Source organism: Emys orbicularis, chromosome 15 (genome assembly GCF_028017835.1).
Source record: "Emys orbicularis isolate rEmyOrb1 chromosome 15, rEmyOrb1.hap1, whole genome shotgun sequence".
NCBI lineage: Eukaryota > Metazoa > Chordata > Testudines > Emydidae > Emys > Emys orbicularis.
Genome location: NC_088697.1, coordinates 15,812,150 through 15,827,888, shown reverse-complemented (window position 1 = coordinate 15,827,888; position 15,739 = coordinate 15,812,150). Strand labels below are relative to the sequence as shown.

The window sequence follows — 15,739 nt, the reverse complement described above, 5'->3', positions numbered from 1 at the left end:
CAAAGTACTTACTTGTGAAATAGGGTAACATTTTGAAAAGCACCTAAGGGCTTGTCTACATGGGCAAATAGTTCAGAATAGCTATAATGGAGTAGCAAATGCTGAACAACTATTCTGCACTAACTCCCATTGTGGACACTCTTATTCTGCATTGCCTTTGTCTGGTTTAGCTTTCGCTACTTTGGAAGTGGACTAAGCAGAAAAAGGTACTCTTGGTGTGGGATAAGGGTGTCCACATGGGGAATTAATGCAGAACAGCTATTGCGCTTTAAAATCACATCCTAGCTTACTTCATAGTAACTTCTCTATGCAGACAAGCCCTAAGCAAGTTAGGAGCCAAGTTTCCTTTCAAAAGTGACTTGGGCACTTAGAGCCAGATTTTTAAAGGGATTTAGGTGCCTGAACAATGTGAGAGGTATTGATTATGACCAGGAGACAGAGGGCTTGTCTACATTGCTGCAGGGAGGACTACAGGGGTGTGAATTGCAGCGTGCACCAAAGTGTGTCTGTCTAACAGCTAATGAAAAGGTACCTAGTTCACATTAACATAGTCCTGTTTGAAAGAGGATTACGTTAACACAAAGTAACTTTTAGTTTGCACTAGAGTGTCCACACAGGGCAGTGGGAGCACAACACTTTGGTGTGCTCTGCAATTCACACACTCTTAGTCCACACAATGGAGCAGTGGAGACATAGCCAGAGAGTGCACAGGCTACCTAATCAGGTGACCTGTCTTAGGGGTCTAACTCCAAGAGGGTTTGCAGCTGAGAATCCCAAGCAGAGGATGATATCTGTCTCTGGACCATCAGCCAGGTGCACCAGGTGAGCCGTTTATGCACCTACAGCTCTCTGCTCTCCCCGCCCTTCTCCTGGGCATTTTACTCCTGGCTAATGTAGGGCACTTCCCACTCAGCTGGCCAGTGTCTGAAAATCTCTCTCTTCGGCACTTAACTATCCCCAGGCACACCATATGGAGTTTGGGTGAAACTGAGCTGCTTAACTTAGGGCTAAACATTCCACTAGGCGGGGGCCACATGAGGCTGAGCAATGCCTAAAACTTTTTAAAACTCTGGTCCTTAGGAACCTAAGTCTCATTGAAAGTCAATGGAACTTATTTTCAAACGCATCTGGGTGACTTAGGAGACTGTTTCCCATGGTCAATAAGCGAAAGAAGCTAATTATTCTAAAACCTTGTAATAATTCTGAACCTTCAACAATGCAAGTAACTCCCTGTTTTTCCCCGTGGGAAGGTTTATCAATGCCCGACGACGCATTCTGCAGCCCATGCTTGACGCGAGCAATCCAGATCCAGCCCCCAAAGCCAAGAAGATCAAATCCCAGCACCGTCCTACTCAAAGATTCTGGCCCAACTCTATTGCAGCTGGAGTGCTGCAGCAACAAGGAGTCAATCCTACTACCAATCCTGACGGTAAGAATGGGGCAGGGACATGGCATGGGATTGGCTAGGGAAGTCTGCAGAGCACATCTGCCTTGGTTATTGTACTTAATGTCAGTAATTAAGAATGTTTGTCTGTTAACAAGCATGCGGTACATTCACACTCTTTGCTTTCCATTTCTATGGGGTAATGCCAGTTCTGGAGAGAAGTGCGAGGTTTTCTTTCTTGAATTTTATCCAGTTTCTCTCACTGTACTTCTGCATTTACTGAGGAGACTCCAGGTCACCACATACTAGTTAGTCATGCCCCTCCTGGCTGGAAAACTCTACTGGAGAACTAATGTAATTATCCTCAGTTTACTAATTTGCCTATTGTTGTAGGCATTAGCTCTGAGACCACTTCCTTATTACAATTTTTTAGTAAAGTCTGCCTGACACCAGCATTAAGTTGCAACAAATATTAGCTATTATTTCTATTGAAGTAGCACCAAGAGTTCTCAGGTTAGATTGGGCCCCATTGTGCTAGGCGCTAACAAAGATACCGTGAGAGATGCTCTCTGCTCCAAAGAGCTTGCAATCTAAACAGACAAGAGTGGGAGGGGAAAGAGAATGGAACCAGATTGCCCAGGATTATACAAAGGGAGCCAGGAATAGCAGCCACAACTTCTTACTCCAAGTGTAGTACCCCATCCAATAGATCTAGTTGCCTCTGCTACTTAAGGGAGCCAGAGTACTAACAGGTTACTAGTTTTTAAAATGCACCAGAGGCAAATTTTAAGGTGATGAAATAGTGGTTTACGTTACATATTGGTCAGCATAAGTGAGGGTGAGCATAAAATGGATGAATTCACACAGGGTAGAGCTGGGATGCTGGGGATGTAACAGGAAAACAACCAACAGGATAGTGTATTATAAAGTAAGCCCTGAACTGGAAGTGTCAGCATTGAGGTTGCCGGTGCATATGTAATATGATAGTCTTTAATTACATGATCACATACTCTTTTTCCACAGGACCCTGCCTCATTCAGTACAGAGAAAGGACCGTGCTCAGGGAATGAGCCAGCTATTCAGTATTTCCTTTCATTCTCACCATTCCATGTGTGGCCCCTGCCTTATCTAGTGCCTCCATCCAAACCCTGCACCAAATATTAAATTATTAATTTCCTGTTGGGCTTTTCTATGGTGCTCATCATTGTGATATCTGAAACGCTCAACCAATATTGAATGTATCTTCACAACTCCATTGACGTTATGAGTGTATTATTTGCCCCATTTTACAGATGGGAAAACTGAGATGAAGTGATTTATCAAAGACAGATTTCAGGACTACCTGACTTCCAGCCCCGTGTTCATTTCTCCAGCCCACAATCTATTACTGCTAGCAGGACTGAGCATCCACAGCTCCCAGTGACTTTAGTTGCGGTTGTGAGCGCTCAGCACTTCTAGTCTCAGTCCCAGGTGTCTTCCTGTTGGACCCAGGTGGGTAAGGAATACACAATTATTGGCCATCTAGAGAAATGTGGATTAACATAACTTGCCCCGCATCACACAGGAACTCTGAAGCAGAGCTGGAGAAAGAATTCCAATCTTCTGACAGCTACAGCCTGAATCACAAAATCATCCATTCCTCTTCCTGCGGTCCCCTTCTCATTCTCTACATGCCTTTCAACTTTAGAGAAAATAAGGTAGAGGTCCTACAGAACTGCCTCATTCCCTACACAGCCCAGATGCAATATCTGAGCACCATCCATCCTATGCGCTGAATAAGGTAGAGTCCCGTGATCATGTAATTAAAGACTGTATCATAATATATAGGCACCAGGGATGGAATGCAATCTTAACTCTGGTATTTCTTAACTTTCAAGTGCTTGACTTTGCAGTTTTAATTATGTTATTTGGATACTTTTTCCAGTGTAATTTCCTATGTTTTTTAAAAAGAGGAAAATAATTCTGTTGTGTGCATCTGTAAGTACCCTCATTATGCATCAGCAACGTCTGAACCCGCATCTCCAGCACAGTCTTTCACAACTTGAGCTACGTTAGCTGGTATCAGGAGCAGGGCCGGCTCCAGGCACCAGCGTAGCAAGCAGGTGTCTGGGGCGGCCAATGAAGAGGGGGGTGGCACGTCCGGCTGTTCAGCGGCAATTCGGCGGCGGGGCCGTCACTCCCTCTCGGAGCGAAGAACCTGCCGCCGAATTACCGCTGTAGAATAAAGCGGTGGTACAGCTGCCGCCGATCGCGATCGCGGCTTTTTTTTTTTTTTTTTGTCTTTCTGCTTGGGGCAGCAAAAACACTAGAGCCAGCCCTGATCATGAGAAGGTTGCTGGTCTCTGTGAACCAGCCACCAGAGGCAGACTGTCCTTGGCACTGACATCTAAAAATGGGGTTACTCGTCACACTGTTTCAAAGATATGGAAGGTTCCTTCTAAGAGGCATTGTGGCTAAGTGAATGGGATTTGAGTCTCCCTTATTAGAACTATTTTTTAAAAAGGGTAAATGGGATGACCCAGGTAATTGCAGGTCCCTAATGTTCCAAGACTTATAGAAAATCAATATTAAAATTAAAATGGCACACAGTAAATGGATTCAAAGCTGGCTAACTGATAGGTCTGAAATGTAATTAGTAAACAGGCAATCATGATCAAGCAGGAGTATTTCCAATGGGGTTCCACGGGGGATTGTCAATGACCTGGAAGAAACAATAAAATCATCACTGATAAAGTTTGCAGATGACCAAAAATTTGGGGGGGAGTTAAATAAAGAAGAGGACAGTTCACTGATACAGTCATCTGGATCGCTTGCACAAGCAAATATGCATTTTAATACAGCTAAATATAAATATATATACATCTCATAACGAAGAATATAGGCCATACTTACAGAAAGGGGAACTCTATCCTGGGAAGCAATGACTCTGAAAAAGATTTGGAGGTGAACATGAGCTCCTCATGTGATACTGTGGCCAAAAGGGCTAATGTGATCCTGGGATGCATAAACGGGAATCTCGAGCAGTAGAGAGTTTATTTTACCTCTGTATTTGGCACTGGTGCGACTGCTGCTGGAATATTGTGTCCAGTTTTGGTGTCCACAGTTCAAGAAGGCTGTTGATAAATTGGAGAGGTTTCAGAGAAGAACCGCAAGAATGATTAAAGGACCAAGTCGCTTAATCTATTTACCTTAACAAAGAGAAGGTTAAAGGATGACTTGATCACAGTCTGTAAGTACCTACATGAGGGACACATATTTAATAATGGGTGCTTCAGTCTAGCAGAAAAAGGTACAACATGATCCAATGACTGGAATTTGAAGCTAAACAAATTTAGCCTGTAAATAAGGTGTAAATTTTTTAACAGTGAGAGTAATGAACCGTTGGAGCAATTTAAGATGGGTTGTGGCATCACTGACCATTTTAAAATCCAGATTCGGCTTTTTCATAAGAAAGGGCCGACTTGGCTTCGGTGCCTCACTGGAGAAGAGGGTTCCCAACTGCAAATGTGGTTGAACTAGACCATTTCTTGTTTAAAAAAAGAAGTTTGTATCCACCAATTCTTAAACTCATGAATTAATGGAACATAAATCTGGTTCTCACTAGGTTCATGACATTCCCTTTGAGTCTTCATGTACTGCGCAGAGTGCTTTCCTAATGACTGTTACATCAGCCAGGAATATTTAAAAAAGAATCTTGCAATATCTTCAGAATTGGCCAAGTCATGAAGTTGACAGTCCTAGATTAGAGTCAGAGAGACACTGAGAATTCATATAGGGACATAAGCTGCATAAAATCATTGACTTTTCAACTGAATAAAAACAAGAAAATTTACCTTTTAAAATTTCTTGTCACTATTAGACTAAAAGCTGTTTCTGAGCTGCTGTAGGCAGCGCTGCCTCTAAACTTCACTTATATCACATATATACCGATTGCATTACCCCTGCTCTCGGAAACTGCTACTATAAATAATTCAAGCAGATGTTGTTGTGACAGGATCCCCGAGGTGCAGCCTGGGACCTTGGGACTGCTCTCCAGCCTGGGCTGTCTCTCCCAATGCTTTGCTAGTGACAAGCAGCAAACACCTCCAGGTGCTGATATCACTCAGTACAATCGCATGTGGAGCCCCACACCCAGCTATGTTGCATGAATGCTCCCAGAGCCACTCATGAATCACACAGAGAAAGGCACCAGCCAAATCCCCCCAGCTCCCAGCCTTGTACCTCAGGAATATACCATCTTACATTGCTCAAGACGAGCAGTGCAAATTTATTAATTGGTTCACCACTTCATCAATGGAGAGTGGATATATGCCAGCCTTTGTAAATCTGAGCAGGTTTACCAAACGCTCCAAGAAAACTCACTGGTAAAGATCAACAGTTAAACAAATTTATTGACTACAAAAGATAGATTTTAAGTGATTTATAAGTGATAGGCAAAAAATCAGTTAGTTACCAAAATAAAACAAAATATAAGCACGCAGTCTAAACTCTGAACCCTATTAGTCTGTGCAACATCTAGATTAAGCACTGGATATTGCAGTTCATAGTACACGGGTTTCACCCTTCAGACCTGGGCCAGTCTCCTCTGTTGGGGTCTTCAGTCTTCTGAGTGTCCTTGTTGCTTGCAGCATAGGTGGGGGAAGGAGAAAGGCCAAGCATGGGGCCCCTGTGTTCTGTCCCATGTGCTTGGAGAACACAAGTCCAGGCATGTCCGGTGGGCATTGCTGAGTCCCCAGACAAGCAAGGTTGAGCAATTCCCCTGGTGTGGCCTCATGCAGGTGTGGTCATTGAATTGTAGCTCCTCTACTGGACAATGGCTGGTGATGTCTGTTCAGCACCCACCTGGGTGTTGGTTACCTCCCTTGTCATTGTCTCTGGAGAGCTAGTATCTGGGCGCCTCCAAAACCCACAGAATATTTTAGTGATAACAATACAACACCATTCTCATAACTTCATATGCATTAATGATATATATATTTAGATAGAACAGTGACTTTCAGCAGATCATAACCTTTCCCCTGATACCTCACATGGCCTGTTTTATCTGCAATATCACAATTATCTATAAATGAGGAATATGGGGGTTACAGGATGCTCCCCCAACATATAGAATGTCCCTGTTGTGTTAACTGCTTTTCTTGAATAGTTTCTTATCCTTCACTTTCCCAACATTATACGTTTTAAAGTTCTGAAAACAGATTAAACAATGAATAATTCAAACAGCCAGAGATTTTACAACCTGATTTGCAAGACTTTTCTGTGTGTGTGTTAATGAGATTTTTTGGGGGTGGGGTTGTTACTTTACTCATTACTTAGCTTAAGTGAAGAGCAGCAAACACTGAGGTCAGCTGCCAATGTATTAAAAGTCATAACTCTCCAGATGAGAAGGAGCATTTGGGAAAAGGGGAGGATTAGATGCAGAGACATTTACAAAATAGGGAGAAAAATAAGCACAAGTGCAATAATGTGAAAATGAAAGTGAGAAACAGAGAGAAGATGAAGGAAAAACAGAGAGGCGTAACATTCAGTGTTGCCAGCTCTTGGAGCTCTCATGATTTTATTGTGAGTCTCACAGTATTAGGTGTTTTTCTTAAAGCCGCAGCTCATGGAGGCATGTGCTTAGATGAGAATCTCAGCATTCTCCCCCCACCTTTTATTTTTAAGTAAATCGTGGTTGTGAAGAAAAGCTTGAAAACATGAAAGCTTGAAAAACTCCTGATTTTTAAACCACTCTCATGGATTTTTGAGGGGCCTTACTAATGAGTTTTGAAGGCTTAGAGGTGGAAGTACTGTAGAGGTTAGCCTCCCTTTCCCCAAAACCTACGGATGCTGCCATACTTCATTTGCCTTCTGGACCCTTTTTTGCAAACCTGCCCTGGTTTAGGCCCCAGTTATCTCAGAGACTACTCCCCTGATGTCCCACCATGACAACTGTGCTCAGAAGGTACATTTTGGCTAGCAGAACGAACGGTGATGCTCACAGGAGCATCTTAAGTCTGAAATCCAGCCCCTCTGGCCGTAGGTCCCCACTTTTAGAGCAGCCTGTAGGTTCATCATTTTCTGTTTAGGCTCCCCACTGACTGCAGGCTGCATTGCAATCATACAGTCATACAAGCTAGAAGTGGAAAGGACATGTTAGGTCATCCAGTGCACATCTCAAGGATGGGATGCAAGACAGGGTTGTTCCTTACAGGGTATTTCCCTGTATTCCGTCCAGTCTGATTTTAAATGTCCCAAGCAATGGGGCCTGGTCCATTTGTGTTCAGAGACTGTTCCATACCGAATCCATCTCACTGACAAGGATTGCCTGATGTTGAACCTAAATTTTCCCTGTCTTAATTTCATCCAGTTTATCCTAGTTAAATCTCTTGTATATCACTAAGTAAGTTCTCTGCCTCCTTAGTGTTAATATCTTGTAGATATTTCCAGTCTGTTAGCCTGTCTCTTATAAATTGCAGCTTATTCGTGCTATTCCTGCAAGTCATTCTCTAGACCCTTGATGTCCATCCATCTGTACAGTGGGTTTCCCCTTCTCTCTTAGGAACTTGGAAGCAGATCAGAGTTTTGACCCTGGGCTGGGCTTCAGGGAACCAGTTCCAGAATTGTCTGCATTCAAGTGGAGCAAATGGCAAGATTCAGGCCTCCATTTTCAGCACAACTATTTTACTATTGCAACTCACTGGCAGTAGCCTGTCTTGTTCTCTGTGTTTCTGGTTAGTTTCCCCAGGTGTATTGGATGCATTTTTCCAAGATGAGTCTGTTTTAATTATTTTAAGCTCATGTCTCCATCTTTTTTTTATCACTTTTTGATTCTTTTATCCTCACAGGTGTTTGCAACTCCTCCCAGTATTGTACCAGGTGTAAATGTACTTAGTGCATTGTTCTGCTCTAGTAACACAGATTGCTATTTATGCATCCCTAGTCTTAGAGATGTTTGGTCAGTGTTTTCCCAGTGGTTTTGAGGATGATATTGGGCCAGATCCTTAGCTGGTGTAAATTGGTGTAGGTCTGTTGACTTCGGTGGAGCTCTACTGACTTACACCAGCTGAGGCTCTGGCTCATTTTGGTTGGTGGTAACCAAGGTAAAGTGTGTTCCAGATATTGACGTGGTGGGCAGTTATAAATACGTATAATAATAACAACCGTAAAGTGTTGCTTAAAAGAGAAACATTAGCAAAGGGTAAAGAAGTAGCATGTTGGTGACGTGAGTGCATAGCTTTTCTGGGAATAGACGCTGAAATGCCTGACATACTCAAGCAACCATACACATGTCCCTGAGTGCTTGTGTTCAGCTAGCACTCCACAGCATCATAGTCAGTGGGAGCTATGGTACCAGCACCCCATAAAACCTTGACTTGTCTCTTGGGCTGGAGGTGCCCAATGCCGTATCATCAACCTAAGCATTCAAAAATCACAAATCAGGCCCCCCAGAATCATGAGATTGGCTAAAAACCAGGACATTTGAAACCAACAAACAAACAAATAAAAAGTCAGGGTCTTTTTAGTTGCCTCCTGGTTCCTGAGCCTTTTGAGTGCTCTTGGGTCACATTGTCAGGTTTTTCTCCACAACCATGAAGGCTAGAATCTTTTTATTTGAATGAAAACTTTGATTCTCACATATTGCTATGACTCCAGCCGAAGGGGCTTCAAGCATGACATCAAATCTTGAAAGACTCATGCTAAATTTGTGAGATTCGGCAGCACTGTCAGATGCCAGGTGCACACAAACCTATCAAGACTCTTGATTTAGCCAGAAGGCTCCTGTTTACAGCTGCCTTCTGAGGTGCTCCTTTGGAGGAGCTTAAATCTCCTTGAGAACTGCAGAGATGCTCTCGGCTTCATCTCCATCGAAAGAGTGGCTCTAGGGGGGAGCTCCATGGTAAGACTTGGAGGTATGGCTAGAGTGACACTAGGAGTCATTTCTCCCTGGCCAGAGGCATCTTTGAGCTGGAACCAGGGATTGGCAGCAAGAGCAGCATGTCCCAATCAGGCAATGAGCAGCGAGTTAGACATTTGGCAGCCTAGCCAGAGCATCTCCCAGCTGATGGCAGGAAGCAGCCTGATCCCCCTCCCAGACCAGGGAAGCAGCAGCCACCATCAAGGGCTAGAAACCCAATCACAGCCCTCCTGTCCAGTCCTTGGACAAGGAGCAGCAAGGGCCAGAGCCTCAAGAAACAGTTAGAGTCACCTGTCCACCAGACGTTCCTATGTTCCCAAAGTTCCTTCCAGGCTTCAGTTTTACCAGGCTCATGTTCTGGTCATTAGGACATTTTATATCATTTATGTAAATAAGGTGATGCATAGTAATAAAATATGCAAATTAATCCACTAAGCATAAAACCTCCAGAATTGTGAAACTTCAGCTTCAACATGTATGCATACAAGTTTGAACACTGTGACTTCTGTGCCTCAGTTTTCCCATCTGTACAGTATGGATAATAATAATAATAATACTCACCTTTTTAAAGCTCTGTTAGATTCTCAGATAAAACTTCCATGCATTGATAGTAGTATTGTCCACGCTTAATATGTCAGATTCAAGCTTATTACTGAAAATTCAGATGCTGTGTTGTTTTACCTGAAATATTGATGTCTAATTCTGTGATTCTGACTGAAAATGTATTAGGCTAAAGAGCAGGTTTGATTGTCACATCTCATATTGAATGGGAGGTACGGCAAATGCCAACCAATGTGGATCTCTCCATAGCAAGTCAACAGTCATGGTAAAGCAACGTGATGTCAGATGGCATTGTTGCCTCAGTGAAGTAAACTTGCGAATGTAATTCTTTATATCAGGTGTTGTTTTTATTTTAGGCTCCTTAATTATGGACAATCTGCAGTCCCTGTCTTCCGATAATGCTACCATTGCTATGCAGCAGGCCATGATGGCAGCTCATGACGATTCACTTGATGGAACAGAAGATGAGGAGGAGGATGAAATGGAGGAAGAAGAAGAAGAACTGGAGGAAGATAACGATGAGCTCCAGACAACGAATGTCAATGACCTTGGCTTGGAGCACAGTGACTCACTGGAGTAGCAAAGAATTGAAGGTTCCCTGATTTACGGTAGAGCAGATGCCTCCTGGAAAGATGTTTGCCTACCTAAATCAGCAGCCTGAGGAATTTTAGAGGAACCCTGATCTTTGACATACAAGCCCCCCACATCGCTTTAAAAATTATGTATGACAAAATCAAGTAATGATACCCTTACAAAGTGTCCTGCTTGCCTGCAATACACTGCAGCTGTGGACAGGAGTGCACATTTAAGAGACCAGTAGAATGTGCAGGGTTATTATTTAAGTGAAGGACACATGTTTACAAGGCACATATTGTGGCCAGTTTTTTTTTTTTGTGTGTTGTTGTTGTTGTTTTTGATAAGAACAAAAGTGTTTTTAGGGCAAGCTGTTTTCTGTATGACTGAGTCTTTGATGGATGTTATCATGCAATGCCTTTTTTTGACATGCAGGTGCGAGGCAGGTCTGTTTTCATTTTCACTGCTTTTATGAAAGATTTATAGATACAAAAGGATTGATGCTTTTTTTAAGTAAAAGATTGTAATGATTATAAATATCTAAATGTAGGGAAATCAGAGTTTGCAAATTGTCAGAATTTAAAACTGAACATTGAAAGACTTTAGTGCTGGATCCATTTAGATTCCTGATTAGTGCTGATTAAATGAATGTCAACTCTTCAGACTTCCATCTCTTCCTATACAGAGTGACAAACCCCAGGAAGTACAGAGGGGACACACACATATTGATGTAAATCGGTCTGGTGATTGGGCACCAGACTGAGCTGAGCAGCCTTTGTAGGAGAATCGAAAACTTAGAAACTTTTAATTTAATGGTCTGCTTGTGATACAGTTAGTGAAATTTCTAGGCTATAGGTGCAATGTCAAATGACCAAGAATTTCCTCAAGCGATGCCATCCAGGTACCATTAAATGTTTAGAAGATCACAAATATTCAGAAACCGATCAAGAAATAATTGGGCATTCTTATGTTTTAATGAAATATAAACAAAAAATGCTGAATTTGCCTTGTTCATCTGAAACGTAGTCAGATTTCAGAATGCTGAAAGCAGTCTCAGATTCTGCTATGCTACAATGCAAGCCATCTCTATTTGATCTCATGGTTTTAAGAATTCGTGGATTTCTGAACTAGGAAAAGTTGTTTTGAGCTAGCTGAAGATGCTATCCAGACGGTGAAAGATAAAAATGCCCCTTACATTACTTCCACCTCTCATCTGGAATCCCCACCAACTATCCCTCTCATGTAAAGCATTCTGCCGAGAGATTGATGAAAAGCCGTCTTGAAATAAGATGCTCATTTAGGCGATGTCTACACTGAAGCAGTGTTAGCTCTGTTCAAGTTGGTGTGCTAAAAATAGCAGTGTAGCTGTGGTAGCAGGGGTAGTGACTCAGTCTAGGCACCTGGGTACGCACCCACCCAAACCCGCTTGGCACACACTCAGGTGGCGAGCCCAAGCTGCCACCTGTGCTGCCCCAGTTACACTGCTATTTGAGCAGAGCTAACAAGTATCTGTCTAGCCACACTGGGAAGTACACTCCCTGCTGCAGTGTCGACATAGCCTAAGGCTACATCTACACTACGGGGGGGGGGTCAATTTAAGCGAATAGCGTAGCTGAATTCGACGTATCAGATCCGACTTACCCTGTTGTGAGGACGGCGGCAAAATCGACTGCCGCGGCTCCCAGTCGACGGCGCTTACTCCCACCTCCACAGGTGGAGTAAGCGCATCGATTCGGGGATCGATTGTCGCGTCCTGACGAGACGCGATAAGTCGATCCCCAAGAGATTGATTTCTACCCGCCGATTCAGGCGGGTAGTGTAGACCTAGCCTTAGGCATGTTTAGTAGCAGTAGGATGGGATCAGAGCCATAAAAGTTTTCTTCACTGAATGAGGAAGAAGACATTTCATGAAGCACTGGCAAAACTGATCACAGACAAGACTTTCCTGAGATCAGAAACATTTGCTGACCTGACTAACATATATACAAATGTAGTAAACAAATAAGAATCAGATTATGGATATAATCACAGAAATGGCAACAAAGGCCCTCTCGTATTCACACAGTAGGAAGGAAATAAACTCCCCTTGATAGAAAGAGATTTCACCCCAAAACATCACTTGCATTCAATCTCCTCCTCTCTCCACACACTGAATGGTAGAACTGAATATGGTTGTGTCGTCCATAAAATTTCATTAAATGAACTTTCAGTCCATTTGTAGGAGAACAATTTCAGTGACAAGCCTTAGAATCATGGAATATCAGGGTTGGAAGGGACCTCAGGAGAACATCTAGTCCAACCCCCTGCTTAAAGGAGGACCAATCCCCAGATAGATTTTTGCCCCAGATCCCTAACTGGCCCCCTCGAGGATTAAACTCACAACCCTGGGTTTAGCAGGCCAATGCTCAAACCACAGAGCTATCCCTCACCCCTTGGCTGGCATGGTTGTGCAGGCTGATAATGACCTTTAGCAAAACAACTGGGGACCTCCAAATTCCACCTTTGAGGAGCAGTCAGTAACTGAGACTGAGGAAGGGCTTCCTGAAATGAATGTATTCCTCCCTACAATGAGCTGTTAGTGAACGGTTTAATAGAAATTTGAGAAAGAAACAACTTTATTTATAATCAGTGGTATAGAGCAATATGTTTTGCTTCCTTTCCATGCCATAATTAGATCACATTTCCCCTTTGAAAATCCAGTGGAATTAGGGCAGCCAGAAAATAAGAATTCCATTCCACAATCAATTGACATATAAGAACACAAGCAAACTGAAATTTGCACACCTGAGAGCAACCGCTCAAGAGCCAGTAGCCTGATGGTTAGGATACTCAGCTGTGGGGTAGAAGATGCAGATTCCAGGCCCTGCTCTAATTCAAAGCAGGGATTGGACCTGTGTCTCCACATCCTAGGGAAATGCCCTCTCCAACAGGCAAAAGAGCCAGGTCTTATCTACATTTCAAAGTTAGGACAACATAGCTACAGTGTTCATGGGTTTGAAAAGTTCACACCCCAGAGCGATATAGGTATGTTGATCTAACTCCTGGGATAGATGCGGCTAGGTCGATGAAAGAGTTCTTTCATTGTCCTAGCTACTGCCACTCAGAGAGGTGGATTGCTTACAGCGATGGAATGCACCTTACATCAGTGTAGGACAGGGGTCGGCAACCTCTGGCACGCGGCTTGCCAGCATAAGCACCCTGGCGGGCCGGGCCAGTTTGTTTACCTGCCGCGTCAGCAGGTTCGGCCAATCGCAGCCCCCACTGGCCGCGGTTCGCTGTCCCAGGCCAATGGGGGCTGCGGGAAGCGGCACGGGCCGAGATTTGTGCTGGCCGCAGCTTCCCGCCACCCCCATTGGCCTGGGACACCGAAACGCGGCCAGTGGGGGCCGCGATTGGCCGAACCTGCCGACGCGGCAGGTAAACAAACTGGCCTGGCCCGCCAGGGTGCTTACCCTGGCTAGAGGTTGCCGACCCCTGGTGTAGGAAGTGTCACTGTCAGTGTTATAGCCTTACTGCCGTAGCACCTGTAGTGTAGACATGGCTGCAGTCTCTCTCACCTGTTGGAGCTGTGCCACTTTGTATAAACAATTAAATGTTAATTGGACCAGAGAGAGACTGTCTCTGTTGCCTGGCTTTCTCTCTCTCTCTTCCCAGAAATCCCATGCTGGACCTGAGAAACCGTCCCGTTGAGAATGATGCATTTCGGTGACAAATTTTGGTTTTGAAAATTCTGCCTTTTCAAATGAAAACAATGGTTTGGCAGAAAATTTCCAACCAGCTGACAGCTAGGATGGAAGCTTTTCTTTTCTGGTTCATATTCTTACTTAAATATGCACAGACCCAACACCAGCCCAGCACTAAGGATTGTGTACACAACTTATTCTTGACGGAACTAATTAACACACACTGAGTTTTGAGACAGTTTCAGTGAGTTTAATGTTTTATGACAGAGCTTGATCCCATTTTTAATTATTATTTTTCTGTAACAATGATTTTTCCTGGCCCCTGAACTACAGTTTCTAGTTTGTTCCTTCTTTTGCCTCTTGAGCAGTTGAGAGGTTTGATTATCTACAATAAGGGTTGGATCCATGATAATTCCTTGGGAATTTATTGGGCTGGCAATGGGCATAAGGGCCTGTTTTCAGTACTGATATGGCGTGAATGTAATATGTAATTTCATAGAAATTTCATTGTAATCTAGTATTAATTCATGTCCATTTATTATAAAGTGCTATCAGATGAGATTTTGCAGCTGTATCTTATTGTGAGTTTATTTATATGTTCTTGATTAAGGATTAGGAATAAAGGATAAGAGAAATCTAGGTCAATGAAGGGGACCCATTGTTCCCCAAGACATGAGTTCTCTGAACCTGATTCCCCTTGGCAGGCTTCAAAATTGAAAATTGCTGTAATTCTCAAAGTTTAAGATGTCTGAAATTTTAGCCATTCATCATAGCTACCACCATAACTACCTGGTGAAAATGACTGGAAGACAAGAGCTCTCTGTCTCAGAGAAGGCACCAATTCACTGCTCAATGAAGCTGAAAATATTCTCAAAATCCAGAAGTGCGGTGTGTGTCTGGACAACAGGAACAGATATGCAGGTCTGAAGAGTCATTTCAGTCTATCCAAGAGAGAGTTACAGATCACATTGCTCGTACTGGGCATTCCATACCTCGGACTGTGAGTCCAATATGCTCACAGCTGGTTAGCAAAGTAAATGGATTTTTAAATAAAGTAAAGTAAAATAAAATAAAAAATGCTGGGATTGCTTAGTACATCACCTCGGGCTAATTCATTGCTCTTTTTCCTGCTTTTACTGTTTTCTTCTTGTCTTTCTACTTGAGGCTTCCATGAGTACAGAATGAATTAGCAGCTCCATTGCTCTTCCAACACATGTAGGCACTTCCTTTCAGAGAAGAGGTTGATGGCAGCAGAATATCCCCTTGTAACTCCAGTCCTCCCTGCAATTCAGCAGGATCCATCCTTCTGCAGTAACAGGGCATAGCAGCCCCTCAAGGGACTTGAGAGTAGGAAGGTTTCACTTCAATTATAGAGCAGAGCTTTTCCAGGCAAAGATGTTCTGTCCCTCTTGCCACTGGGTTTCTTCCCTGTGAGTCAGATCTGGGACTCATGCAAGTCTTCCCCTACCTGGGGCAGGGATGAGAATCTCTACCAATGGGGTGTGTGCTGGGGCCTGGGTCACAACAGCTGCACTGAGACCAGCCATTGTGTGATACAGATCTTTCCTACCAAAACTGATGGTTCTGTTGGGCTGAAACCAGGTCTCCTCCCACCAAACTCCACAATATTAGAGGAAACTG

General features: G+C 43.5%; 1 protein-coding gene across 4 annotated transcripts in view; it reads left to right on the top strand.

Moving 5' to 3' along the window:
• The window catches only part of PKNOX2 (PBX/knotted 1 homeobox 2), a 316,349-nt gene extending 305,927 nt beyond the window's left edge, over positions 1 to 10,422 (top strand). For all 4 annotated transcript variants that reach the window (XM_065417140.1, XM_065417139.1, XM_065417138.1 and 1 more), the window contains 2 exons: positions 1,251 to 1,429; positions 10,199 to 10,422. In XM_065417140.1, the coding sequence (XP_065273212.1) occupies positions 1,251 to 1,429; positions 10,199 to 10,422 (403 nt within the window). The remainder of the gene's footprint in view (positions 1 to 1,250; positions 1,430 to 10,198) is intronic.
• Positions 10,423 to 15,739: the final 5,317 nt, after the last annotated feature.